The 22612-nt window shown below is 33.4% G+C and overlaps 1 protein-coding gene across 1 annotated transcript in view; it reads left to right on the top strand.

Moving 5' to 3' along the window:
• Positions 1 to 22612, top strand: part of LOC132720172 (uncharacterized) — a 161449-nt gene that overhangs the window by 84665 nt on the left and 54172 nt on the right. Inside the window, exons 12-13 of the mRNA XM_060704214.1 lie at positions 18132 to 18321; positions 21820 to 22602. Of these exons, the coding sequence (XP_060560197.1) occupies positions 18132 to 18321; positions 21820 to 22602 (973 nt within the window). The remainder of the gene's footprint in view (positions 1 to 18131; positions 18322 to 21819; positions 22603 to 22612) is intronic.

Here is a 22612-nt window from a genome sequence, read left to right on the forward strand (position 1 = left end):
AGATATTTAGCATGAAAAATTTTCTAATAAGTGTCTACCAAATTTGTTCAAATAAAAGGTCTGGGGTCAAAATTGGCCCCGCCCCGGGGGGTCATTGATTTTCCCTATATGCATAAAGTAAAAACTTAAAAAATATTCTTTTAAAGAACCCAAAGAGCTAGAGCTAAGATATTAAGCATGAAACATGTTCTAATAAGTGTCTACCAAGTTTGTTCAAATAAAAGGCCTGGGTCAAAATTGGCCCCATCCCAGGGGGTCATTGATTTTCCCTATATGCATATAGTAAAAACTTAAAAAATCTTCTTTTAAAGAACATATAGAGCTAGAGCTAAGATATTTAGCAAGAGACATGTTCTAATGGGTGTCTACAAATTTTGTTCAAATAAAAGCCCTGGGGTCAAAATTGGCCCTGCCCCGGAGGTCATTGATTTTCCTTATATGTGTATAGCAAAAACTTAAAAAGTCTTCTTTGAAAAAACCCAAATAGTTAGAGTTTAGATATTAAGCATGAAACATCTTCTAGTGAGTGTCTACAAAGTTTGTTCAAATAAAAGCCCTGGGGTCAAAATTGGCCCGGTCCCGGGGGTCATTGATTTTCCTTATATGTTACTATAATATCAAAAACTTAAAAATCTTCTTTGAAAAAACCCAAATAGCTAGAGTTTAGATATTGAGTATGAAACATCTTCTAGTAAGTGTCTACAAAGTTTGTTCAAATAAAAGCCCTGGGGTTAAAACTGGCCCCGCCCCAGAGGTGTCATTGTTTTTAACTATATGTGTATAGTAAAAACTTAAAAAATCTTCTTTTAAAAATCCCAATGAGCTAAAGGTTAGATTGTTAAGCAGGAAACATCTTTTTATGGTTGTCTACCAAGTTTGTTCACTTAAAAGCCGTTGGGTTAAAATTGGCCCTGCCAAAGGGGGCGGGGGTCATTGTTTTTATGCCCCCGCCATGTAATGGCCAGGGCATATGGTGTTACCCTGTCCTGTCCTTCTGTCATTCCGTCATTCTGTCATCATCAGTTTCCGTTCATTATCTTTAGAACGGTTGCACACATACAACTCAAATTTGACGTATGGATATGTCATGAGAAAATACAGGTCAAGTTCGAATTTGGTCATGATTCGGTGATTTTTGGCAGAGTTATGCCCCTTTTACTTTGAAAATAATATGAAATTTCAGTTTCCTTTCATTATCTCCCCAACAGTACAACACATTTAACTCAAACTTGACGTATGGATATGTCATTAGAAAATACAGGTCAAGTTTGAATTTGGTCATGGTTCGATGATTTTTGGCAGAGTTATGCGCCTTTTACTTTGAAAATAATATGAAATTTTCAGTTTCCGTTTATTATCTCCCCAATGGTACAACACATTTAACTCAAATTTGACATATGTATATGTTTTTGAAATGCCCAGGCCAAGTTTGAATTTGGTCATGGTTCAATTATTTTTGGCAGAGTAATGCCCCTTTCACTTTGAAAATAATATGAAATTTACAATTTCTGTTCATTATCTACCCAACAGTGTTACATATTCAACTAAAATTTGACATATGGATATGTCAAAGGAATGGACAGGTCAAGTTGGAATTTGGTCATGGTTTGATGATTTTTGGCAGAGTTATGTCCCTTTCACTTTGAAAATAATATAGATACATCTTAGGAATAAGCAGTTTAAGTTTGAATTTGGTCGTGGTTAAATGATTTTAGACAAACTTATCTTTCCTGAATGTTGGAAAAATTTTGAACTTTCAGTTTCAGCACTCATACTTTTAGCCATTATTTTGGCTACAAATATGCAATATGCTATTTTTAAAAGGTTAAGACTGAATAATTTCAGTCATTGTATGAAAATGTTTTGTGTTAACATCGAAAAGTTTTAAGGGCTTTGAACTTAAAATGAAAAAAAAAATTAATGCACCATCTGAAATTTTGGCTGCATGCGGGGGCATCCGTGGCATGATGACTCATTTCTAGTTCATTAAATGTGTGTAGTAAAAATTTTACATCATGAAACATTTTCTAATGGGTGTCTTCCAAGTGTGTTCAAATAAAAGCCATGTGGTTTAAACTGGCCCCGCTCCGGGGGCCTATTAACAGGTGAGCGACCTCATGGCCCTCATGTTAGAATTGCTTGTTACTTTTTATAGAATTACGTGTTTCTATTTTTAGAAATTGCATGTTACTCTCTTGAGAATTGCGAGTTTCTATTTTTAGAAATTGCGTGTTACTATTTATAGAAATTGCATGTTATTATTTTTAGAACTGCGTGGTACTTTTTCAGAATTGCGTGATTCTGTTTATAGAATTGAGTGTTTCTATTTTAAGAATTGCGTGTTTCTATTTTTAGAATTGCGTGTTTCTATTTTTAGAAATTGTGTGTTACTATTTATAGAATTACGTGTTACTCTATAGAATTGTGTTTTACTATTTTTAGAATTGCATATTTCTATTTTTAGAATTGCGTGTTTCTATTTTTAGAAATTGCATGTTACTATTTATAGAATTACCTGTATCTATTTTTAGAATTGCGTGTTGCTATTTTTTGAATTGCATGTTTCTTTTTTTAGAATTGCGTGTTTCTATTCTTAGAACTGTGTGTTTCTATTTTTAGAATTGCGTAATTCTTTTTTTAGAATTGCGTGTTTCTATTCTAAGAATGTGTTTCTATTTTTAGAAATTGCATGTTACTCTCTTGAGAATTGGGATATTATTTTTAGAATTGGGTGGTACTTTTTTCAGATTTGCGTGATTCTGTTCATAGAATTGAGTGTTTCTTTTTTTAGAATTGCATGTTGCTATTTTTAGAATTGCGTGTTGCTAATTTTAGAATTGCGTGTTTCTATTTTTTAGAAAATGCCTGTTAGTATTTATAGAATTACCTGTAACTATTTTTAGCTCACCTGTCACAAAGTGACAGGGTGAGCTTTTGTGATCGCTTTTCGTCCGGCGTCCGTCCGTCGTCCGCCGTCCGTCGTCCGTCCGTAAACTTTTACTTTAAATGACATCTCCTCATAAACCACTAAGCCAATTTCATCCAAACTTCACAGGAATGTTCCTTTGGTGGTCACCTTTAAAAATTGTTCAAAGAATTTAATTCCATGCAGAACTCTGGTTGCCATGGCAACCGAAAGAAAAAACTTTAAATATCTTCTTTTAATAAACCATAAGAGCTAGAGCTTAGATATTTGGCATGAAACATCTCTAGTGAGTGTCTACCAAGTTTGTTCAAATAAAAGCCCTGGGGTCAAAATTGGCTTAGCCCCGGGGGTCATTGATTTTCCCTATAATTATGCATATAGTAAAAACTTAAAAAATCTTCTTTTAAAGAACCCAAAGAGCTAGAGCTAAGATATTTAGCATCAAACATGTTCTAATGGGTGTCTACCAAGTTTGTTCAAATAAAAGCCTTAGGGTCAAAATTGGCCCCGCCCCGGGGGGTCATTGATTTTCCCTATATGCATAAAGTAAAAACTTAAAAAATCTTCTTTTAAAGAACTAAAAGAGCTATGGATAAGATATTGAGCATCAAACATGTTCTAATAGGTGTCTACCAAGTTTGTTCAAATAAAAGCCCTGGGGTCAAAATTGGCCCCGCCCCAGTGGGTCATTGATTTTCCCTATATGCATATAGTAAAAACTTAAAAAATCTTCTTTTAAAGAACCAAAAGAGTTAGAGCTAAGATATTTAGCATGAAACATGTTCTAATAAGTGTCTACCAAGTTTGTTCAAATAAAAGCCCTGGGGTCAAAATTGGCCCCGCCCCGGGGGGTCATTGATTTTCCCTATATGCATATAGTAAAAACTTAAAAAACTTCTTTTAAAGAACTCAAAGAGCTATGGCTAAGATATTGAGCATCAAACATGTTCTAATAGGTGTCTACCAAGTTTGTTCAAATAAAAGCCCTGGGGTCAAAATTGGCCCCGCCCCGGGGGTCATTGATTTTCCTTATATGTGTATAGCAAAAACTTAAAATCTTCTTTGAAAAAACCCAAATAGCTAGAGTTTAGATATTAAGCATTAAACATCTTCTAGTAAGTGTCTACAAAGTTTGTTCAAATAAAAGCCCTGGGGTCAAAACTGGCCCGGCCCCAGGGGTGTCATTGTTTTTAACTATATGTGTATAGTAAAAACTTTAAAAAAATCTTCTTTTAAAAAGCCCAATGAGCTAGAGCTTAGATGTTTAGCATGAAACATCTTCTTATGGGTGTCTACCAAGTTTGTGCAAATAAAAGCCCTTGGGTTAAATTGGCCCTGCAACGTTGGGGGGGGGGGGGGTTGGGGGGGGCCTATATACAGGTGAGCGACCTCAGGGCCATCATGGCCCTCTTGTTAGAATTGCGTGTTACTTTGTTTAGAATTGCGTGTTTCTTTTTGTAGAATTGCGTGTTTCAATTCTTAGAATAACGTGTTTCTATTTTTAGAATTGCTTGTTACTATTTTTAGAATTAAATGTTTCTATTTTTAGAAATTGCGTGTTTCTATTTTTAGAATTGCATGTTACTATTTATAGAATTGCTTGTTTCTATTTTTACTAATTGCGTGTTTATATTTTCAGGAATTTCGTGTTACTATTTATAGATATTTCGTGTTTCTATTTTTAGAATTGCGTGTTTCTATTTTTAGGAATTGCCTGTTTCTATTTTTAGAAATTGCGTGTAACTATTTTTCTGAAATTTCATGTTTCTATTTTTAGATTTGCGTGTTTCTTTTATTAGAATTGCTTGTTACTATTTATAGAATTGCTTGTTACTATTTTTAGAATTGCGTGTTTCTATTATAGAATTGAATGTTTCTATTTTTAGAATTGCGTGTTTCTATTTATAGAATTGCATGTTTCTATTTTTAGATTTGCGTGTTTCTTTTTTTAGAATTGCTTGTTACTATTTATAGAATTGCTTGTTTCTATTTTTAGAATTGCGTGTTTCTATTTATAGAAGTGAATGTTTCTATTTTTAGAATTGCGTTTTTCTATTTATAGAATTGCATGTTTCTATTTTTAGAATTGCATGTTTCTTTTTATAGAATTGCTTGTTGCTATTTATAGAATTGTGCTATTAATAGAATTGCGTGTTACTATTTATTGAATTGCGTGTTTCTATTTATAGAATTGTGTATTACTATTTATAGAATTGCGTGTTTCTATTGATAGAATTGCGTGTTTATATATATATATACAAAATAGATAAACAAAACTGATGTGACAAGACAGACTGACTAAATTTATTTGTTTAAAAGGAAATGTTAAGATATGTTCAAACCTTTCTTTGTTTGCTTTTAGAAAAAGTAAAAAGTCAAGCGTTGCCCCTGCCCGGCAGTGTGCCCCAACTTTAGTGGCGGGCATTTAGATTTACCCTTGTCTGTCCGTCCGTCTGTTCTCTTTTGTGTCCCACGTAACTCAAAAAGTATTTGACATAGAGTCATGAAACTTTACAGGAATGTTGTTCAGCATGTGTAGTTGTGCACCTGGGTATTTTCATCTGGATATATTTAGTATTTTTAGAGTTATTGCTCTTGACTTAGTAAAATTTTGCAATTTTCAACTTGTGTCGCATATTACTCAAAAAGTATTTGACCTAGAGTCATGAAACTTTACAGGAAAGTTGATCAGCATGTGTAGTTGTGCACCTGGGTATTTTTTTTTCAGGCCTCAACTGGGTAACACCATTTATTTCAAATTCGTTTACATTTATAAATATAATAGTACCTCATAACATCAGAATATTAAAATTATTAATAAATTTGAGTAAAAAGCTATATTTTTGCTGCCTGTTATTGAAAAATAAAATAAAAAAATATATATATAGAGGTATAAGTTACCATAAATTTTTGTCAATATACTACAGATGTGTATGTACGGGGGGAAATCGGTATAATTTTATACATTTTAATAACGATATTACAACACACATAGCTTTATACCCTTCGAGTAAGTACATTATAATAAAACCATATGTACAATGTAAAAACATTAATTAAGAATGGTATTATCAGGTTTAATTTATTTATCTAATTCAGTATGTCAGTGTAGTTTATTCAATTAAAGATCTTACTAATTGCCATCTATTATTTTCATCTTCTGTTAAGTTTGTATCTTTATAAATATTCCATGCTAATTTAAGACTATTTTTAAAAAACCTATACATGTGGGTACCACCTTTTTTGTCTTTGACAAATAAATATATCTTTTTAGTTCTAAAAACAAAATGTCATATTTAAAATCTTTAGATACTGAACCTAAAATAACTGATTTACAGTTTAAACTGTTGAAACATTCTTCAAAATTATGTATGTTATCTTTCAGATATTGAAAAAGGCCTTGAATCTTGTGACATTCCCAAAACAAATGCAAAAGTGTTTCTTCATAACAATTACAAAAAGTACACATTTTATTGTTCACAATTTTCATTTTAAACAGAAGTGAATTTGTAGCAATAATTCTATGAATAATTCTTGTTTGGAACCATTGAATGTATGAATCTTTTGTACAATGGAAAACATAACTATAAATTAAATGCCAATTAATGTGATTACCTATAAATCATCTGTTCCACTTTTCTTGACTTGTTGGTAAATCTGAATTCTTAACTAAAGTTTCATATACATATTTCTTATTACTATTCATGAACAAAATAGGTTTTATATAACAACTTACTAGTATAATAGGGTATTGAACATTAAACAAGTTATTACAAATCAACATATTTAGCTTTTGCATATTAAATTTTATTGCCTGTTTTAAACTATGATATTGTAAAAAATTCACTTGCTTACATTGTTACCTGTTCTAAATAATTCAAATCTACAAAATTACTCTGTTCATTAATAATATCTTTCACAAATCTGATGCCTTTATCATACAATATCTGAATGAAAATATATCTGTTCCCAGATAAAAAATCATGATTGTAAAAAAGTGGCCTATGTAATACTTGCTCTATATTATCTATAGAAAGTTTTTCAATAAACATCATATAAGCCTTTAAAACATCAATCCAGAAAGCATTTTTAATCTTACTGATAATTAATTTACAAAAAATTTTACCTGTGTTAAAAACTTTACCAATATCAAACAATGTATTCACTAGCTTATAACATTTACTGCTGCTATTTAATAACTAACACACCTTTTAAACCATTTTATCTTTAAACTATGAACATAACTATTAATGTCAGTCATATTTAAACCACCTTCTTTGTATGTTTTAGTAATTACTGATTGTTTTATTTTTGCCTTGCCCTCCCATATAAAATAAAAAAATAAGTCATTCAGTGTCTTCAAATAAACAGTACTAGGTGTTGGTAAACTTGTAAAACAATGGGTAAATAATGGAAGCAATATTGATTTAACAACAGTAATTTTTCCAATTGGAGTTAACATTCTCTTTTTCCAGTGGCTAATACTATTTTTTACTTTCTGTAGTTTTTTGTTAAAGTTTAAGTAAATCATTTTTTCTAAATCAACATCGAATACTAAACCTAACAATTTAAACTGTGTATCACCCCATGTAAGTTTCCATCTTGTCTTAATTGATCTAGTACTATATTTTAAAGAGCCTATCCAGATAACTTTGGTTTTGTCAAAATTTATTTTTTGGGTATTTTCGTTTGTTTATTTTTTAGTATTTTTAGCTCACCTTGCACAAAGTGCAGGTGAGCTTTTAGGATGGCCAACCAAATGGCGTCCGTCCACATTTTAAATATTCTAAGGACATCTTCTATGATACCGCAAGGCCAATGTAAATGAAACTTGGCAGGAATACTCTTTGTATGAAGCTCTATCAAGATTGTTCAAAGAATTCCATTTCATGCAGAACTCTGGTTGCCATGGCAACCGAAAGAAAAATCTTTAAATATCTTCTTTTAAAGAACCGTAAGAGCTAGAGCTTAGATATTTGGCATGAAACATCTTCTAATGAGTGTCTACCAAGTTTGTTCAAATAAAAGCCCTAGGGTCAAAATTGGCCCGGCCCCAGGGGCTCATTGATTTTCCCTATATGCATATAGTAAAAACTTAAAAAATCTTCTTTTAAAGAACCAAAAGAGCTAGAGCTAAGATATTTAGCATGAAACATCTTCTAATGAATGTCTACTAAGTTTGTTCAAATAAAAGCCCTGGGGTCAAAATTGGCCCCGCCCCAGGGGGTCATTGATTTTCCCTATATGCATATAGTAAAAACTTTAAAAATCTTCTTTTAAAGAACCCAAAGAGCTAGAGCTAAGATATTAAGCATGAAACATCTTCTAATGAATGTCTACTAAGTTTGTTCAAATAAAAGCCCTGAGGTCAAAATTGGCCCTGCCCCAGGGGGTCATAGATTTTCCCTACATGCATATAGTAAAAACTTAAAAAATCTTCTTTTAAAGAACCCAAAGAGCTAGAGCTAAGATATTTGACATGAAATATCTTCTAGTGAGTGTCTACCAAGTTTGTTCAAATAAAAGCCCTGGGGTCAACATTGGCCCCGCCTCGGGGGGTCATTGATTTTCCCTATATGCATATAGTAAAAACTTAAAAAATCTTCTTTTAAAGAACCGTAAGAGCTAGAGCTTAGATATTTGACATGAAACATCTTCTAGTAAATGTCTACCAAGTTTGTTCAAATAAAAGCCCTGGGGTCAAAATTGGCCCCGTCCCAGGGGGTCATAGATTTTCCCTATATGCATATAGTAAAAACTTAAAAAATCTTCTTTTAAAGAACCCAAAGAGCAAGAGCTAAGATATTTAGCATGAAACATCTTCTAATGAATGTCTACCAAGTTTGTTCAAATAAAAGCCCTGAGGTCAAAATTAGCCCCACCCCAGGGGGTCATAGATTTTCCCTACATGCATATAGCAAAAACTTAAAAAATCTTCTTTTAAAGAACTCAAAGAGCTAGAGCTAAGATATTTAGCATGAAACATGTTCTAATGGGTGTCTACCAAGTATGTTCAAATAAAAGCCCTGGGGTCAAAACTGGCCCGCCCCGGGGGTTATTGATTTTCCTTATATGTGTATAGCAAAAACTTAAAAATCTTCTTTGAATAAACCCAAATAGCTTGAGTTTAGATATTATACATGAAACATTTTTAAGTAAATATCTACAAAGTTTGTTCAAATAAAAGCCCGGGGGTCAAAACTGGCCCTGCCCCAGGGATGTCATTGTTTGTAACTATATGTGTATAGTAAAAACTTAAAAAATCTTCTTTTAAAAAACCCAATGAGCTAGAACTTAGATGTTTAGCATGAAACATCTTCTTATGGGTGTCTGTTCAAATAAAAGCCCTTGGGTAAAAATTGGCCCGGGGGGGGGGCTATATACAGGTGAGCGACCTCAGGGCCGTTATGGCCCTCTTGTTAGAGTTATTGCCCTTGACTTAGTAAAATATTGCGATTTTCACCTTGTGTCGCATTTAACTCAAAAAGTATTTGACCTAGAGTCATGAAACTTTACAGGATTGTTGAGCAGCATGTGTAGTTTTGTACCTGGGTATTTTTGTGCGGATTTATATAGTAGTTTTAGAGTTATTGTCCTTGACTTAGTAAAATTTTGCAATTTTCAACTTGTGTCGCATGTCACTCAAAAGTATTTGACATAGAGTCATGAAACTTTACAGGAATATTAATCAGCATGTGTAGTTGTGCACCTGGTTATTTTCGTCTGGATTTATTTAGTATCTTTAGAGTTATTCCACTTGACTTAGTAAAATTTTGCAATTTTCAACTAGTGTCGCATGTAACTCAAAAAAGATTTGACATAGAGTCATTAAACCTTACGGGAAGGTTGCTCAGCATATTTAGTTATGCACCTGGGGTTACCCTTGTGGATTTATCCAGTATTTTTAGAGTTATTGCCCTTGACTTAGTAAAAACCGTTTCATTATGTTATTTGTTCCTTGAGTGCTTGAGTTAGAATTAACCAAATTTTCAGGCATAATGATCAACATCACTAAATTACAGGAATAATGATTCACACTACTGTGAAGCTAAGCATCTGGGACTTTGCATGTGATTTTTTTCAGTTTTGTTAGAGTTATTGCCCTTGACTTAAATTAGAAGTATATTTTGCAATTTTCAACTTGTTCATGCATAGCTCAAAAAATATTTCACTTGTAGGCCTGAAAGTTTACAAGAATGTTGGTCAGCATGTGTACTTATGCACCTTGGGGTTTGCATTTGGATTTATTCAGTATTTGTAAAGTTCTTGCCCTTTACTTAGTAAAAGATTTTTAGTTTTCAAAAAATATTTGACCTAGAGTCATAAGATTGACAGAACAGTGGCGCGGTGGGGGCACCCGTGTCCTATGGACACATTTCTAGTTTTTACTTTGAACTTTGTCTGGGACATGGCTTTAAGACCATAAGAAGTATCAACAAGAAACTTTGTAGGTAGATAGATCTCATTAAATAGAAATGCAGTGCAAAAGAATGGTAACTCTGCCTTGCTTAATTTTGGAGTTATTACTTTGTTCATTTTTACACTTTGAACATTGTTAAGGACATAGTTCTGAAAGTGTAATATATATGAACAAGACACTTTATAGGTAGATAGATCTCATTGGGTAGTTGTGCAGTAGCTAGATAGATCTCATTGGGTAGATGTGCATGTTCCATTTCGCTGCACAAAATGGCTAAAAATCGAAAAATCTTGTCTATCCTTCACAGGTCAAACTATTGGTGTGATTTCAACATAACTTTACAGGAGTGATCAGTAACATCCGTAGTTGTGCACTTCACCGGCAAGTTTTGCTTCACTGCTAAAAATGGCCGCCATAGCTAAAGTAGAAAAATCTTGTTCAGACTTCACAGGTCAATCTACTGTTGGGATTTCAACCAAGCTGTACAGGAGTGATCAGTACCATCCCTAGTTGTGCACATCACTGACTCGTTTTGCATTGCTGCACAAAATGGCCGCCATAGCTAAAGTAGAAAAATCTTGTTCAGACTTCACAGGTCAAACTACTGGTGGGATTTCAACCTAACTGTACATGAGTGATCAATAAAATCACTTGTTGTGCACATCAGTGGCATGTTCCGCTTCGCTGCACAAAATGGCTGCCAGAGCTATAAAATAAAAAATCTTGTCCGGCTTTAACAGGTCAAGCTAAAAAGTAACTTGTGGGATTTCAATGAAACTTCACAAGAGTGATCATTATCATCTGTAGTTGTGTATATGGCCGGCATGTTCTACATCACTGCATAAACTGGCAGCCAGAGCTATTGATAGAAAAAAATCTTGTCCTTCACAAGTCAAGCTGCTGGTGGGATTTAAATAAAACTTCACATGAGTGACCATACATATTTTTTGGAGACATATGTTTTTTTAACAAAAACACTTCTAGTTTTATTTGCATGTGATTCAATTTCAGCAGATATGTTAGAGAAAAATAATTAGAGGTGATTGAAAGTATTAAGCCTTTGATAACCATGATTTGCTCTGTATGTATTTTTTTTTAGCTCACCTGTCACAAAGTGACAGGGTGAGCTTTTGTGATCGCTTTTCGTCCGGCGTCCGTCCGTCGTCCGTCCGTCGTCCGTCGTCCGTAAACTTTTACTTTAAATGACATCTCCTCATAAACCACAAGGCCAATTTCATCCAAACTTCACAGGAATGTTCCTTTGGTGGTCACCTTTAAAAATTGTTCAAAGAATTTAATTCCATGCAGAACTCTGGTTGCCATGGCAACCGAAAGAAAAAACTTTAAATATCTTCTTTTAAAAAACCATAAGAGCTAGAGCTTAGATATTTGGCATGAAACATCTTCTAGTGAGTGTCTACCAAGTTTGTTCAAATAAAAGCCCTGGGGTCAAAATTGGCCCCGCCCCGGGGGGTCATTGATTTTCCCTATATGCATATAGTAAAATCTTAAAAAATCTTCTTTTAAAGAACTCAAAGAGCTATGGCTAAGATATTGAGCATCAAACATGTTCTAATAGGTGTCTACCAAGTTTGTTCAAAGAAAAACCCTGGGGTCAAAATTGGCCCCGCCCCAGGGGGTAATTGATTTTCCCTATATGCATATAGTAAAAACTTAAAAAATCTTCTTTTAAAGAACCAAAAGAGTTAGAGCTAAGATATTTAGCATGAAACATGTTCTAATAAGTGTCTACCAAGTTTGTTCAAATAAAAGCCCTGGGGTCAAAATTGACCCCGCCCCGGGGGTCATTGATTTTCCCTATATATGCATATAGTAAAAACTTAAAAAATCTTCTTTTAAAGAACTCAAAGAGCTATGGTTAAGATATTTAGCATCAAACATGTTCTAATAGGTGTCTACCAAGTTTGTTCAAATAAAAGCCCTGGGGTCAAAATTGGCCCCGCCCCGGGGGGTCATTGATTTTCCTTATATGTGTATAGCAAAAACTTAAAAAATCTTTTTTGAAAAAACCCAAATAGCTAGAGTTAAGATATTAAGCATGAAACATCTTTTAGTGAGTGTCTACAAAGTTTGTTCAAATAAAAGACCTTGGGTCAAAATTGGCCCCGCCCCGGGGTCATTGATTTTCCTTATATGTGTATAGCAAAAACTTAAAATCTTCTTTGAAAAAACCCAAATAGCTAGAGTTTAGATATTAGGCATGAAACATATTCTAGTAAGTGTCTACAAAGTTTGTTCAAATAAAAACCCTGGGGTCATAACTGGCCCGGCCCCAGGGGTGTCATTGTTTTTAACTATATATGTATAGTAAAAACTTAAAAAAAATCTTCTTTTAAATAGCCCAATGAGCTAGAGCTTAGATGTTTAGCATGAAACATCTTCTTATGGGTGTCTACCAAGTTTGTGCAAATAAAAGCCCTTTGGTTAAATTGGCCCTGCAACGTTTGGGGGGGTTGGGGGTTGGGGGGGCCTATATACAGGTGAGCGACCTTAGGGCCATCATGGCCCTCTTGTTTGGCTTGTGACACACATTACATCACAACTGCAATGCCTATAGCTCTTTGATTTGGTTATGCAAGGCCAATAACTTAGTGGTATACTTAATAATTTTATACTGCTGCAATAGAAAATTAAGGATTTACAGATACAGGTATATGGTTTTCAACAGTTTTGAATATGCAAATGCACAAGACATGGGGTATTTCTTGGCTAGTTTTCGTCATATAATAAAAGTCTTACTGATTTACTGCTATCTAAAGAACACATTTTTGTGTCGCCTCTACGGAGTAGTGGCGACATATAGGGATCACTTCTCCGTCGTCTGTCTGTCTGTCCGTCCGTCCGTCCGTCCGTCACAAAACTTGTCCGGACTACTCCTCATAAACTACTGGTGCAATTTCATCCAAACTTTACAGGAATGATCAGTACCAAGTCTAGTTGTGCATATTGTCAGCATTTTCCGGTTCAATGATTTTTGTCAGAGTTATGGCCCTTTAATAATTTTTATTTTTAAAGTTTGTCCGGACTACTTCTCTTATACCACTAATGCAATTTCAATGAAACTTTACAGGATTGATCTGTAGCTCAAGTCCTTGCGCATATTGCACGGGTTTTCCGGTTGATTGATTTTTGGCCGAGTTATGGCCCTTTGTTAAAAAGGTGTTTTTTTCTGTGTGTTGCCAGATACACAAAAGCTTGTCCGGACTACTCCTCATAAACTACTGGTGCAATTTCATCCAAACTTTACAGGAATTATCAGTACCAAGTCTAGTTGTGCATATTGTCAGCATTTTCCGTTTCAATGATTTTTGCAAGAGTTATGGCCCTTTAATAATTTTTATTTTTAAAGTTTGTCCGGACTACTTCTCTTATACCACTAATGCAATTTCAATGAAACTTTACAGGATTGATCTGTAGCTCAAGTCCTTGCGCATATTGCACGGGTTTTCCGGTTGATTGATTTTTGGCCGAGTTATGGCCCTTTGTTAAAAAGGTGTTTTTTTTCTGTGTGTTGCCAGATACACAAAAGCTTGTCCAGACTACTCCTCATAAACTACTGGTGCAATTTCATCCAAACTTTACAGGAATGATCAGTACCAAGTCTAGTTGTGCATATTGTCAGCATTTTCCGGTTCAATGATTTTTGTCAGAGTTATGGCCCTTTAATAATTTTTATTTTTAATGTTTGTCCGGACTACTTCTCTTTTACCACTAATGCAATTTCAATGAAACTTTACAGGATTGATCTGTAGCTCAAGTCCTTGCGCATATTGCACGGGTTTTTTGGTTGAATGATTTTGGCTGAGTTATGGCCCTTTGATAAAAAGGTGTTTTTAGTCCCCTACCGGTTTAACCGGAGGGGACTTTAGGTTTACCCTCCGTCCGTCTGTCTGTCTGTCTTTCCGTCCGTCTGTCAGTCCGTCAGTCCGTCCGTCCACAAAACTGGATCCCGCGATAACGCAAAAAGTACTGAAAATATTTTTATGAAACTTGATATATGGATAGATGGCAGTATGGAGATTATGCACGTCTTTTTTTTTTCTTCCTATGTTGAAAATTCTGGTTGCTATGGCAACAAATAGTCTGAAAATATGGCAAATTTAACACATAAACTGGATCCAGTGATAACTCAAAAAGTACTGAAAATATTTTTATGAAACTTGAAATATGGCTAGATGGCAGTCTGGAGATTATGCACATCCTTTTCTTTTCTTCCTATGTTGAAAATTCTGGTTGCTATGGCAACAAATAGCCTGAATTTCAAGATTTCTGATTTAAATTTTTCAGCTTTTTCACTATATGTTCTTTATTTCTTAAGGTGTTTACTTCAAACTTTAAATATAAGTTTCTGGTCATCAACCACATCATATGTGACAAGGTTTATAACTCTAGCACAAAAATATCAGTATTACCTCCCTTGAACTTAGATTTTTTAGGGGAAAAAATGTTGTCTTTTTTAAATAACTTCTTTATTTCCTAATGTATCTACTTCAAACTTCATATATATATTTCTTATTATCACTCGACATTTTTGAGAAGGTTAAATATTCTAGCAAGACTATTTCCAGAATTATGTCCCCCTTGAACTTAGATTTTTTTCGAGAAACTGGTATTTTCACTCCAACTTCTTCATTCCTTATAGGATTTACTTTAAAATCCCACATCGTAATAATATGACAAGGTTGTATAAACATAATTTCCTTACTAAGCATGGAAACTTAACACATTACTGTGATATAGACAAACTTATTTTATTAACCAGGTTTTCCGAAGGAAAAAACTGGTTATTAGATTGAGGTATGTCGGCGGGCGGGCGGACGGGCGGGCGGCGCGGCGGGGGCCGGGCGTAAACAATTTCTTTCTGTGCGCAACTTCCTCCTACATTTCTTCAACGGATTTTGACCAAACTTTCACAGAAGCTTTGTCATCAAGTGCCCTGGCGCATATTGTCGGGGTTTTGCGATTAGATAATATTTGACCTAATTATGGCCCTTTGTTTTTTTTTCCTTATATAAAATATATAGTGAACAATTTCTTCTGTGCGCAACTCCTCCTACATTTCTCAACGGATTTTGACCAAACTTTCTCAGAAGCTTTGTCATCAAGTGCCCTGACACATATTGCCAGGGTTTTGCGATTGGTATATATTTGACCTAATTATGGCCCTTTTTTTTTTTTCCTTATATAGAATATATATAGTGAACAATTTCTTCTGTGCGCAACTCCTCCTACATTTCTCAACGGATTTTGACCAAACTTTTCACAGAAGCTTTGTCATCAAGTGCCCTGGCGCATAATTGCCAGGGGTTTTGCGATTAGATAATATTTGACCTAATTATGGCCCTTTGTTTTTTTTCCTTATATAAAATATATAGTGAACAATTTCTTCTGTGCGCAACTCCTCCTACATTTCTCAACGGATTTTGACCAAACTTTCTCAGAAGCTTTGTCATCAAGTGCCCTGACACATATTGCCAGGGTTTTGCGATTTATATTTGACCTAATTATGGCCCTTTGTTTTTTTTTCCTTATATAGAATATATAGTGAACAATTTCTTCTGTGCGCAACTGCTCATACATTTCTCAACGAATTTTGACCAAACTTTCTTAGAAGCTTTGTTATCAAGTGCCTGGCACATATTGTCGGGGGTTTTGTGATTGGATAATATTTGACCGAATTATGGCCCTTTGTATATTTTTTCCTTATACAGAATATATAGAGAACAATTTCTTCTGTGCTCAACTCCTCCTACATTTCTCAACGGATTTTGACCAAACTTTCTTAGAAGCTTTGTTTTCAAGTACCTGGCACATATTGTCGGGGTTTTGTGATTGGAAATATTGACCGAATTATGGCCCTTTGTATATTTTTTCCTTATACAGAATATATAGTGAACAATTTCTACAGTGCTCAACTTCTCCTACATTTCTCAATGGATTTTGACCAAACTTTCACAGAAGCTTTGTCATCAAGTGCCCTGGCGCTCACTAAATTCCCATGTTTCTTCCAAGACATCATTCAAGTATTTTTTTAAAATTGTGAACATACTTTTCTTGATATCGCACAAAACACCACACGCCAATATTGTTGACAAAAGAAAATAACAAGAGACGCAAAAATGCAAAAATTAAGCAAAAATAAAGTACTGTTTACCTTTCTAAAACATTTGGGAAAAAAAGGCGAATAGACAACATAAAATTTCTCAATCATTTTTGTTTGAGGAATATTAAAAAAGCCATAATTCCTCCTAAAAGTTCAATTAAAAACAAATGCCCCTTCATGACAAAGCTTCTGTGAAATATTTTGTTGAAAACCTGGTTGCATCGCATTGCGATGGTTCCTTGTTATGTTTTGTGGTCGATATTTTCAAATACAGACTTAATTTATTTCATCCTCAAATTCATTATAAATGGCAATACACAGGAGTGTATGACAATTAAAGAACTTTTTGAGGGACCGGTAGGGGACTACTGTATTGCCCGCAATACTATCAAATGCTTGTTTTCTGTGTGTTGCCAGATACACAAAAGCTTGTCCAGACTACTCCTCAAAAACTTACTGGTGCAATTTTATTCAAACTTTACAATAATGATCAGTACCAAGTCTAGTTGTGCACTGTCCGTCTGTCTGTCTGTCACAAAACTTGTCCCAACATGAAATTGGCCATTATGAGGCGACACATGTGATTACTGATCGCTCTTGTGTTAGTTTATCAAAAATCTGTCAGTTTCTTCAAAGAAGTACAACATTATGTTTTCCTTTTGGTTAAATTACTTTTCAAGGCTAATTATTTGGACTAGCCATTGACTTATATAATGAAGTTACAAAAGGCATAACAATACGAAAGGAACTAACTAAACCAGCTTATAGTAAATATTTTGCGTGTGATTTTAACGTGACACCGGGTCACGGAATTAATCTCAAATGAATGTAGCTCTTACTGTTTACATGTACTTTCAAATAACACTAAGACAATTAAAATAGTAACGATTAAAGCATTTTATAACACATTTAAAAGCATATAAAGGATGTTTGAACAATCGGCCTTGTAATTAATACCTGTCTCACATGTTGATCGGAAATCGTCTTCGCGGCCAGATAAGTTATCAAAAATGTCTCGAGATCGAAGGTGTAAAAATAATTTTCGACTTAATTATTTGTGGTAATTTTTTTCTAGATTTATTCTTTATGGAGCACAAAAAACTTTCGACACATCGAAAAATTTGACCCATAAAATTTCGACTTGCAAATAGGTTTTTATAGGAATATATAGGGGGAAAATCGGGACTTTCATTTTACTTTGACACATCGAGAAAATCAACTAATCGAAGTTCGACTAATGGAAGTTCTACTGTATTTCCTTTAAATTGATGAGACACAGTGCTGGCCCCATGTTCACTAAGATTTAAGTATCAGGATCAAGATCAAAATTAAAAACTCACTTATTTTAAATGGTTTACCCTCAATTTATTATCTGCTACATAAATATGTAATATCAGATCATATACTTCACACTTGACAACAACATTAATGTGTAATTATTTTGGTGGTTTGTTGTTATGTGTGATACTAAATACTATCAAAATTATTATTTATTGTATTACAGACCTTCTGTAATAGACAAATTCACTCAAACTTACCAAAAAACATTTTTTATTCTTCAGAAAAAGACTATTGTAACTGTTAAAGTATCCTTCATATTTGAGTTAAATTGTTTTTGCTTCAAATATTTTATTCTTTTTAATATCTTTAATCTTTTACAGATGACAGTAAAGGATGAGAAAAATCAGCACTTTACTTCAGAATCCAAATCTGGTTTAAAGTCAAAGTTTATGAAAGATGCTAAGCAAAATAAAATAACAGAAGTCAATGATGATGGAAGTGACATGACCCAAGAGACAGAAGACACTGAGATAGAAATTGAAGGTGAAAAGAAAACTCCAGAGACTGAAGGTGAAAAGAAACTTTTGGTTTTAAAAAGGGATGTTAAAAGAATTAACCTCAGATTTTCTGTCAGTTGGCTTGTCTGTCCGTTCCTTAGGTTGTTTCCTAAGATCACTTTATAGAACTTGAAACTTTTCAAACAATTTTTTTTAAAATAGAGAAAAGTTGAAACATGAGTTATGTATATTTATGTTAAGAAAATGGGATCTTGTGATTTTTTGTTGTATAAACATAATTTCCTTAAAAGGCAGGGAAACTTAACACATTACTATGATACCTACAAGCTAAGAACTCGAAAGATTTAAGTTCATTCATTTTTTCCACATTGGCATAATTTAATGGCCTGACCTTTCAGAATGTTGCTGGGGTTCTAACCGATAAGGGATTTTTGTTTTGCTTGCAATACTGTGATAATTGCTATTTTATTTATGGATGTGGCTCAGTCTTTGACAAAAGAATTTTTATTTCAAAACCTTGCAATAATGATTATTCAAATATGACCTTTGCCATCAAGGTGAAATGTGAAATTTGAATTATAACTTTTCAAGACAATTATGATTTCAAGGAGTATTTTACAGTAGTATTCTTCTTTCTTTAATTTGCTTGACCTCAAAAGTAATAAAGAATTTAGTGTGGTCCCCGCCTGGCGGTTATTCTTGTTGGAAATTCAAAGTTAACAATAATTTAGCAGCAAATAATAAATATAAAGGATATAAAATGTATGTAGGTTCATTAATGAATTTATTGAAAGAGTTGAATTAAATTATACTATACATGCCTTATGGCGAACATAATATTATTCTATTCAATGAGTGCAATAAATTTAGTGATGTAGCCACACAAATATAATATTCTATTTATCACATATCCAAAATAAAAACTATTGACTGAAGAAATTAATGGTTTACCACTTTTTAGCTCGACTATACAAAGTGTATTGAGAGTTGTCCTAATCGCCTGGACGTCGGCGTTAGATTAAAGTTTTGGTGCAGTAAAATATTTTTCACTATAACTTTTTCATTTCTTAAGGTATCAACTTCAAACTTCAAATATAATTTTATTCTTTATCATCAACTTCATCCTATGTGACAAGTTTCATAACTCTATCACCAATATTTTCAGATTTATCTCCCCTTGAACTTAGTTTTTTCTTTAAAAAATTTAATTTTACTGTTACTTTTTTATTTCTTAAGGGATCATATTCATACTTCAAATATATGTTCCTTATCTGATCATCCACATCTTATGTGACAAGCTTCATAACTCTAGCACCAATGTTTTCAACTTGGAATTTTCCTTAAAAAATATTATTTTTGTTACTATTACTTCTTTATTTCTTAAGCAATCAACTTCATGCTTCAAATATATGTTCCTTATCATTAACCACATCTTATGTGAAAAGGTTCATAACTCTAGCACCAATATTTTCATATTTATCTTTGAACTTAGAATTTTCCTTAAAAAAAATATTTTTTACTGTTACTTCTTTATTTCTTAAGGGATCATATTCAAACTTCAAATATATGTTCCTTATCATGAACCACATCTTATGTGAAAAGGTTCATAACTCTAGCACCAATATTTTCAGTTTTATTTTCCCTTGAACTTAGAACTTTCCTTGAAAAATATTATTTTGTACTGTTACTTCTTTATTTTTTAAGGGATCAACTAAATATTTCAAATACATGTTCCTTATCATTAATCACATCTTATGCAACAATGTTCATTTAACTCTAGTGCCAATATTACAAGAATTATTTTCCCATGAACTTAGATTTTTTGACTTGAAAAATGTTAATTTTTACTATTATAACTTATTTAGTTTTAAAGGTATGTACCTCAAACTTCAAATATATATTCCTTATTGTCAACCAGGTCTTATGTGTTTAAGGTTCTTTACTCATGAATCAGTATTTTCAGATTGATTTTCTTTGAACTTTTCTTTAAGAAATATTAAAACTAGGTATCAACTTCAAATATATATTTCTTACCATTACATGCATGTTGTGTGACAAGGTCCATAACTCTAGTGTGACTATTTCCAGAATTTTTCCCCCTTGAAATTGAAATTTAGGTTTACAACTGTAACTTCTTGTCATTAAGAAGAAATATATTTATATCATAATTGATTTTTTCTTTCATAGTTTATCTTCCTTACTGCGTCCAGTATCTAATTAGTCTAGCTTCGCTGTCCCCTGTGACAGCTCTTGTTTCATTTACATGCCATGGAATTTGGTGTACAGATTTATCTTTAAAATATCTGTTTGGGTACGATCGAGCATTTTTTGACAGAGTTAAGCCCCTTTTACTTAACACAATTCCAATTACAGTAAAAACCCGCTTTACGACCACCCCGTTTTCGAGACCAACCCGCTAATACGAACGATTTTTCAAAGACCCGATTTTATTATTCTTTATATTAATGGTCGCTAACCCCGATTTTGAGACCACCCCGTTATTCCGTAATACGACCAGTAAATTCAGTTCCATTTCGTAAATTCTGTACATTTGGAAACCCATAAATACGACCGCGGGCACTTTCTCACCTTGATATTGACATGCATGTATATTGCTGAAATCATTTTGACACATAGTGTAAACAACAGTTGTCCTAGTTTTACGACATTTAACGACATCCAATTCACGGCAGAGGTCAAGGTTACTTTGTAGCAGCCCGGAAATGATCAATAATATTGTCGATAATTTCTTAATTTCACACCTTTAATGTAATAACTGCAGGATTAAAACAACAAAATATTGAACAGAAAACTTTCAATAAGTTTTTTAAAGGTGTTGCTGCTATCATTATCTCTTTCGTTCCATAATTTTAAACAAACATAAACATGATACGATAAGGTTTTTGAAGTTGTTATCGGCGATGAAAACTGTGAAAATAATTAAAGGTTAATTGGTCGATGTGCTTTGTAGTAAAATGGTGATTTAATTGAGTAAGTCGTGTCATTCTTTTTACAAGAATGTAAAAATATGTTTGTGTTTAAAGACATTCATAATACATTTTGTACCTCTAAAGAAGTTTAAAAATTTTATAATGTTAAAAAGTAAAAGAAAATAAATGAAAATAAAAAAATAATAGTGTATGCTTAATATCTTCTCATTTGAAATAGGTTAGCCCAGAATTAAACATGTGTACAGTACATGGTATCCCTTAATATATTGCCTGGTTTTCTGTTTGACCAAACTCATTAATGAGACCAACCCGCTATTAAGACCAGATTTGTAAAGTCCCTTCATTGGTCTCATTAGCGAGTTTTTACTGTATTTGCAATTTCCATTCATTTTCTTTGCAGAGATTGCACTTACTGAAATGGAATTTGGTATACAGATTTATCATAAGGATATGTAGGTCAAGTTCTGTTTTGGGTTACAATCGGTTAATTTTTTGTCAGAGTAATGTTCAAAAGATAAATTTCATTTCCATGTACACTGCCCAAAATGTATATTGCCTGGGGGGCATATGTATTTCACAAACATCTCTTCTTACATTAGAATTACTACAGAAAGATGATACAGTTAAACCAGACTCTAGCTCACATTCTTCAGAATCCATTGTAGAGACCATTTCATGTGAAGACCTGGATGAACAAATTAGAGAGTGGGAAAATTCTTCAACTTCTTCTATGACCAGTATAACACATATTCCAGATGATAAGGAAAAAAATATTAAATTAGACACAGTTTCTGAAGAAATAGGTGTATGTCCTTTACAAGGGACTGATTGTGTATCTGGTCGTACAGTTGACAATGCTGCTTATATACCTGAAACTCAAATTGCCAGAGGTGAAGAAGAGAATAAAGTTCCAGAGACACTGAATTTCAGCATAGAGAAAGTTGGTAATAGATATTTACTTAAATGTAACAATCTTGTAGTAAAAATCCCACAGCTGGAAGGAGCTTCAGGTGTGAGTGTTTGGGAAGATATTATCTTGATTGATAATGAGCCTATATATTATATTAAAATAGACAATGGAAAGGTAAAGATATCTAAAATAGGAGATGCTGAATGTGAAATTAATAGAAGTGACAACAGCACAAATTATTCAGGAAACAATGAAAGTGGCTTATATGTCGCAAGTCAGCAGCCTCAAAATGTTGAAGAAGAATCAGACATGAAAAAAGTAAGGGGAGCAACTCCAGATATGCAGAATGTTTTGAATCCACCACAAGAGAATGAAACAAAACCATTGAACCATCAAGATACAGTGGCTGATGTCAAACATACTGGCTCATTTGATGCTGATGTAATGAAAGAAGGAGGGAAAACAGCCTTTGGTGAGATAAT

This window comes from Ruditapes philippinarum, unplaced genomic scaffold, assembly GCF_026571515.1.
Source record: "Ruditapes philippinarum isolate M1 unplaced genomic scaffold, ASM2657151v2 ctg784_1_1_1_1, whole genome shotgun sequence".
Classification (NCBI taxonomy): Eukaryota; Metazoa; Mollusca; class Bivalvia; order Venerida; family Veneridae; genus Ruditapes; species Ruditapes philippinarum.